A 7,545-nucleotide genomic window follows, 5' to 3' on the forward strand; every position below is an offset into this window, starting at 1 on the left:
CTGGCCTGTTTCTCTGCTGGATCGGCTCCCCTCCTTCCCTACTCCACCCTACACCAGCTCTCTGCAGTCGGCCATCTTTTTCTCCCAGGACTGGTTTTCTAGTGGGAGTGGTAACCCAAGAGGGAGGTGCCCACTATTTCCCTCCTGGGCCCACTCCTGGATCATGCACTTTCCAGGTGGTTCTGCAGTTGAGCTTGACAGAATTAGCCCCCAGTGCCAGCATCTGCCATCTGAAGCTGTGGCAAAGCCCAAGCAACCCTCAGCCATTCTGCTTCATGCGTGCACCAGTAGGGACAGTCAGCCCAGCCTGGCTCTTCCCTGATCTGGCTTCCATGAGGCGCACAGGTGTTGTAGCCTTGCCTGGTTTGGTGTGCCTCCATCCCAACTCACGCTCTTCCAGTGGGACATGGCGGTCCATCAGGGGAGCCATCCACTTTCCCTGACACAGCTTTGCCCCCACTTCCCCCGGTTCTCACGTGTGCTGATTGGGTATTGCAGTCTAGTGTGGCATAGCCCACCTTGCCTTGGCATTTCCAGTGTGTGCTGTATCCTGACCCAGCCGGGCCCAGCCCCCATTCCAGCTGGTGAGGGAGGGCTCCAGTCTAGCCCAGCCAGGTAGGCACCCAATCCCAGCTGTAATGTGTACTGGTATGTGTTGTGACCAAATCTGGCCTGACCCACACTCTGTCCTGGTACTCAGATTCACCAGTGGGTGATGTGTCCTGGTTCAGTACACTAATCTGCCACCAACCTGTGGCAAATAGATGTTGCTGGGTACCTTTGCCTGGTCTGGTCTGGAATGCAACTTATTGTGGTTCTTGCGCTCACCTGCCAGGACTGTGTCCTGACAGACTAGTATCCCAAACTCCTCCATCAGAATCTCTCCCAAAGCAAATTTCTCACATACTGGTGGGTCAGTGGGCTAACACTACTTAGTCCACCTCCTTAGTCCTGCCAGGAGCAGTGGCCTTTCCTGGCTGGCCTACAAACCATTCCAGCTGTTTTTGTATTTTCAAAAGATGTCTTTGTTTTTATTTCAAAGTCAGATGTACAGAGAGGAGGAGAGACAGAGGGAAATAGCTTCCATCCGATGATTCACTCCCCAAGTGACCACAACGGCCGGAGCTGCGCTGATCCCAGTCAGGAGCCCAGATCCTCTTCCAGGTCTACCACGTGAGTGCAGGTCCCAAGGCTTGTGCTGTCCTTGACTGCTTTCCCAGACCATAAACAGGGAGCTGGATGAGAAGCAGGGCTGTCGGAATTAGACCCTTCGCACTATGGGATCCTGGCACGTTCAAGGCGAGGGTTTAAGCTGTTAGGCCATGGTGCTGGGCCCTCCAGTTTGTATTGCTGCATGTTTCAGCACAGCCAAGACTCATTCATACCCAGACTCGGCTCACATAGACCCAGTTGGGGCTACTCCATGCGACATCTACCCTGGTCCTGCAGAGTACCAGTTCCTACCCTGGCTCTTGAGGGCACTAGTTGGTGTTAAAGCCCAACCTAGTTTGGCATACTCCAGACCAGTCCACAGGCATGCTGAGGGAGACTGCAGTCCTGTCCAGTGCAGTTTTCCACCCCCATTCTGACTCTTGCACTCACCAGTGGGAACCATACCCTACCCGGGGCATCCTCTTAGCTTCCTGAGAAGACCTGCTCTCAGCCACAGAGCTTGCATGTGCCAGTGCATGCTCTGACACAGCCTGGCATAGCCCATCACCCATCTTGGCCTTTGCCATCAGCTGCTGCAGCCTAGCCCAGTTTGCCAGCCCAAGGCTTAGTCCTCAAGTAGAGTGGGGTTTGGGTGCCACCTAGACTTGCCAAATTTTCTGCCATCCCCACCTTTCATGCTAGCAGATGCTATGATGGGCAACCCTAATGGTACACATTCCATCTGGGATCCTGCATATGCTAGTGTGCCAAGCTTTTCTCAGGCCCTGCCAATCCATCAGCTGCTTCTCCACCAGAAATACTTGACAACAAGGGGATCAGCCATGCCCGGACTGACCACTAGCCAGGCTAGTTCCCCTCATTCCCCCAACAGGCCCACTCTCACACCCAGATCTCACTTCTTCCAGAGGTTTCTAGCTCCTAACCCTGCAGTCTGCACCCTCTGTCTAGTCTTTCGTGTGAGCTGATGCATGTTGTTGCCCTTGCCACTACATATCATTTTGTGTGTGTGTTCCTACAGGGGCTGCATCCTGGATGAGCTGGGTCTGTTCGCAACCCGAGTTTCCATGAGTGCCAGCAGGTTCCTTGGTCATGCTCAGCTCAACCCATGGACACCATAACTCTTGAGCAATCCAGTGAGTATTGCGATTGCACAGGGGTGAGCCCACATATGCCCCACACAATCTTCCTCAGACATGGTTCTCTAGCGTAGTATTGCGTAGTGTCATAACACAGCCAAACATCACCAGTCCCTCTTCCTATCCTCAGAGGCAGCGTTGCCAGGTTGGGGCCATGGTATTTGTGCCTCAGCTAGTGGCTAGGACGCAGAATGGATGGCCACACTGCTGGGAGCTGAATCGAGGCTCTTGTGCCATCTGGTCCTCCTCAGCCTGCATCCCACCACTCCCGATTAGGGCAGCATGCAAAAAACCAACCTACACCCAAAACAGTGCATCCAAAGGCTGCCGTGAGGAAAATGGAAAGCAATGGCTCTCTGCCTGCTGAGCCTGCGCCTCTAAGCCAGCCCCTCCTCAGCCCATTCACCAGGAACAGAGAGGAGACCTCAGAGAGATGTCAGTTCATGTCCCGGCTGCTCTGTGAATACAAGCTGGGAAGCTGCAGCAGGAGATAACGGAATAGTCACCTGATGAAGTCCTGGAATTTGGGCTTCTACCTGGGACAGTCCTGGCTGTTGCAGCCCTCAGGGAAGGAAGGAAGGCAGCAGATGGAAGCTTTCTCTCTGTCTCTCCCTCTCTGTCTCTGTAGCTCTGTCTCTCTGATAAAGCAGTGCATGTTTGGAAGCTCTGGAGTTGGCAGGAGCTCCCCTTTGTCCTTCACCACAGTCTGGCAGGCTCCCTGGCCCTGTCGCCTTAGAGAGTGTCTGGTGCATGCTATCAAACACTGTGGCTTCGACATATGTGCACCCGTACCCTGACTGGGTCAACAGAGAGGAAGTCTGCTGAGCCTAGGGGACAGGTGGGGACTGTCACCAAAGAGACTGCAGGCTGCCTGGCCTCCAGCAGGAAGTCTTGAGTGCTGGAGAGACCAGACCTAGCAGGCAAGGAGCAGAACCCACCAGCCAGGGTGTCACGGCCCCTCGGAGTGGCCAGCAGAGTCTTCCTCCAGTTCCCTGCTGATAGGAGGGGGGAGCGCATTGGCCTCAGGAGCCCAGGAGGAAGAGGTGCAGCCCCAGGTGTGGGAGCCTGTCCCTGAGGGAGGGGTGGCCGTGTCTTCCCTGAGCACAGGTGAGTGTCCCCACTGCCCGGTGCTGCCTACAGAGGTGTCAGCCTCCCGCGTGTGCCTGTGGCCCAGCCCTGGTGGCTGTGGAGCTTTGGGCACTAAACCAGGTGCTGACTTTTCTTGTCCCTATCATCTAACCTACAGGCACCTGCCAGGTTTGCATCCTGGGTCTCTCTGCACTCCAGTGCAGGCCACGCCTCCTGCTCCAAGGCCCTTTGCAGGTGAAGACTCAGTCACCATTAGTGCTCAGAGTCCAGCGAGGGAGTCAAGGGACCACCACCCCATGGTGCACCAAGACCACGTGACAGCACGCCAGATGGGACAGAAAAGCCAGCATGCATGGTGGAGGTAAGAAGACTGTTTTATTACATGTCCCCAAGAGGTATAATTCACATTCTCCCTTCACATAGAGACAGACCACGGTCCTCATGCAAATTCAAGGTGTCAAGGCCAGATGAACCTGACAATGGAATCTTGGCAAAAGTCACTAACAAACACCCATATCTCCACAAACACTCAATCAGGAAATTGCAGGATTTACTATCTCGTAGATTATATAAGCATTAGAGTTTTAAAAAATTTCTAAACTGGAACAAAATTATATGTATGTATCATGTATGTAAGAATTAAAATGCTGGGCCCAGCGGCTGTGTGGCCTAGTGTCTAAAGTCCTCGCCTTGAACATGCCCCAGGATCCCATATGGGCGCCGGTTCTAATCCCAGCAGCTCCACTTCCCATCCAGCTCCCTGCTTGTGGCCTGGGAAAGCAGTCGAGGATGGCCCAATGCTTTGGGACACTGCACCCACGTGGGAGACCCGGAAGAGGTTCCAGGTTCCCGGCTTCAGATCGGTGCGCATCTGCCCGTTGCGGCTCACTTGGGGAGTGAAACATTGGACAGATGATCTTCCTCTCTGTCTCTCCTCCTCTGTGTATATCTGGCTGTAATAAAATGAATAAATCTTTAAAAATTATTTAAAAGAATTAAAATGCTAACAGAAAGCTATAGAAAAAACATTTTTAACAACAGTGGCTATTTTTTTTTTTTTTTTGCTAGTAACACTTTTATTACATCAAGATGTCAGAAACACAAAACACTTAATCTAAGGAACTAAGAAAACATCAGGCAATTGCTAGAGCACTACTACAAATACAACCTTGAGCTACAGTCAAAATGAGGCCATTCAATCATTTTGGTCATCATCCCAGTCTTTCTTCCCCCCAGGAGGCTTGGGTCCACCGGCTGGTTTTGCCATGATGATCTGATGCACTCTAAGCACAGTGAGTGCAGCATTTGTGGCCAGTTTGATAGCCCAGTACTTTCCTAGGTAAGTATCTAGAACACCAGCTTCCAACATGTCCTTTACAGCAGGAACTGCTGCCTCAATGTCCAATCCAACATTCTTATTTCCTTCTTGATGTACTGCATAAAGTTTAGAGATTACTTCATTGGCCTTAACACCGGTGTTTTCTGCCAGTGCCCGGGGAATAGCTTCGAATGCCTCAGCAAACTTCTTCATAGCATACTGTTCCAGGCCAGGACATGTCTCTCCATACGATGTGATCTGTTTGGCCAATTCAATTTCTGTTGCTCCACCTCCAGGTACAAGACGTTTATCCCTTGTCAGAACTTTGAAAGTATTAACACCATCATCTATTGCTCTTTCTATATCGTCCATCAAGTTGTCCGTGGAGCCTCGAAGTACTATGGTGGAAATAGCACTATCTTCCTTTTCATGCTGAAAAACCACCACTTGTGTGTCTCCAACTGCTGAGAGGTAAACACTATCACACTGCCCCATTTCTTCAAGGCCAGGAGGAGTCAATCTGGGAAGAGCCGTAGCACCAACGGTTTCACAAAGTCTTCTGAAATCCCATTTAGAGTTCAGCCTTACCAACATAATATTGTATTTCTTTGCATAATGAAGAGCCATGTCTGCCACTTTGCCACCAGTCACTATTACATTTGCACCAGTAGCAGCAATAGCTTTGACTTGTGTATCCGAGAGATTTTCTTCTCCCTTACTAAAATGCATCAATTCCTCAGCAGTCTTTATCAATACAGTTCCCTTGGTTTCTGTTATCAGGCCATCAAAAGGACAAGAGTATACTGCTATTTTTGAGTCTTGGACAGATGTTACATCACCTTCGGTTTCTTTCTTAAAAACCATGCCATGTAAAACTGGGGAGGAATAGATCCCAGGGCCCGGGATTTTACAAACTGATGTTATCAACATTGAAATGGCCAGAATCAGGATAAAAACACATGCCTGAGCAATGAGCTTGGCCAGAAACCCTTCATTGCCGTACTGTTTACTCATGATGGAGGTACGAAGTAAAGATGACACTTCATCGACATTGCGAAGGTTTTTAGCAGAACAACACACCAAATCAGGAAGGATCTCATGAGCTTTTTTGCAAGCTATCTCGTAACCTTCTATGACCTCTGAAACCGATAGCCCGTTCCTCAGAAGCTCTTCAGCTAGCTCCAGAAGAGCTCCAGCAAATATAAGAACGAAGTTTGTGCCATCTCCCACCTCTTGCTCTTGCATGTGAGAGGCCATCACAGTCATTTTTGCAGCAGGATGCTGTACTTCTAGTTCTTTTAAAATAGTTGCCGCATCATTTGTCACAAACAATTTCTCTAGATGGTTGATAACCATTTTGTTCTTTCCATCCGGTCCATATGTAGTGCGTGGCGTGTGGGCAAGCTCTTTGCAAGCTTGTATGTTGCTGTACACAGCCTCTTCTAATCCCGAGAAATGTTTGGCTCCTTCCTTGAGCATCTGGGCAAAGCCTGGAGCTTTGGGGACGTGATGCGCCATGACCAGGCTGCAGCAAACCGTTCAGGCACTCGGTCAACAGTGGCTATTTCAAGACTCTGTGCGATAAACTTAATTATCTCTAAAAATAGATTTTATAAATATTTTCTTCATAAAATAGATCATAAATGTATACATTATATAAGAGCTAACTACAGAATATGCACTCCATTAGAAATGCAATTGGAGTGCAATTCATCCCCATGATGAGTTCAAACGCTGGTCCCTTCTGATGGTTTTCGACTGTGGGGACCAGACAGATGAAAACGAACTCATGAAATAAATAAATGGGTAGGGCTGCAGCTGCTGTCTCAGGGGAGGAGATCAATTGTGCCAATTTGTTGGAGTCTCGGGCCAGATGGAACTGGATAGGATGCCTGTCCCACCGCACAGCCCTGGGAGTGCCCACAGCTCCCAGGAGTTCATGGTGGGGATGCTGATGTAAAAGAGTCTGGGTTGTTCTATACTGCCACCCAGCAGGCCTCTCCCCCATCTCGCAGTGGCCCTTGGTGTCTTGGCTGTTGCTGCTGCTGCTGCTGCTGCTGAAGAACGCCTCCCCTGGGCTCACCGACCTGGAAGCAGGAGAGACCCAGTCAGACGTGACTCGCAGCCAGTTGTGTCCCCATGCACGGGTGGGCTGGGGGACAGACTCCCTGGTGCCCTGGCCCTTGGTCCTGAATTCTGGTCCTCAGCCATCCTGGGCCTGTCCGTGGGAGTCCCTGACTCTGGGCCTGAGGTGGGGCCACTCGCCAGCAGGAGAGTCCATGCCCAATCCCGGACCCTCACCACTCAGCTCACGGCTCAAGGTGCGTCCTTGCCCAGCCCACATCCCTGACGTGCTGGGATGTTCCAGTGCTTACCCTTCCAGCGTTCTTTCAAATTCCATGAGCATAGCAACACTTGGAAAGTAGATAGAGATGTTTAGCTGGTGCCCTCCCCACCCACAAGGAGACTCAAGCATGCATGTCCCACATGTGCACTTGCCACAAAAGTGTGCAGATCCAGTGGCCATGCTGGAGGTGTTGCTGGGGTGGAACCTTGCAGGAGGGGCCAAGGCGGCAGAGGTGGGAGTGAGGGGGCAGTGTTGATGCTGGTTTGGCCAGCCTGGTGAGGGGTGTTGGAAAGTGACTGTGGGTGACTGCAGAGCACAGCAGGATTGAGTGGCAGGTTTGGACGTGCACACAGTCCCATGTAATGATCTCGCAGTGTGGATGTGGACAAGGTTTTAGAAAGGTGGGGATGACCAAAGGGAGTGCAGCTCAAGGGGCCCCCAGATCTCGCAGACTGGACACAGCCCTCTGCCAGCCCAACTCA

General features: G+C 51.2%; 1 protein-coding gene across 1 annotated transcript; it reads right to left on the reverse strand.

The window, feature by feature from the left end:
• Positions 1–4,506: 4,506 nt before the first annotated feature.
• LOC131483295 (T-complex protein 1 subunit theta-like) lies at positions 4,507–6,234 on the reverse strand. Its single transcript, XM_058681163.1, is given in 3 exon segments — positions 4,507–5,632; positions 5,634–5,670; positions 5,673–6,234. Coding segments are annotated over 3 exon segments (1,638 nt in total). The 3' UTR covers positions 4,507–4,593.
• Between the last annotated feature and the right edge of the window lie 1,311 nt (positions 6,235–7,545).

This window comes from Ochotona princeps, chromosome 24 (assembly GCF_030435755.1).
Source record: "Ochotona princeps isolate mOchPri1 chromosome 24, mOchPri1.hap1, whole genome shotgun sequence".
Taxonomy (NCBI): Eukaryota; Metazoa; Chordata; class Mammalia; order Lagomorpha; family Ochotonidae; genus Ochotona; species Ochotona princeps.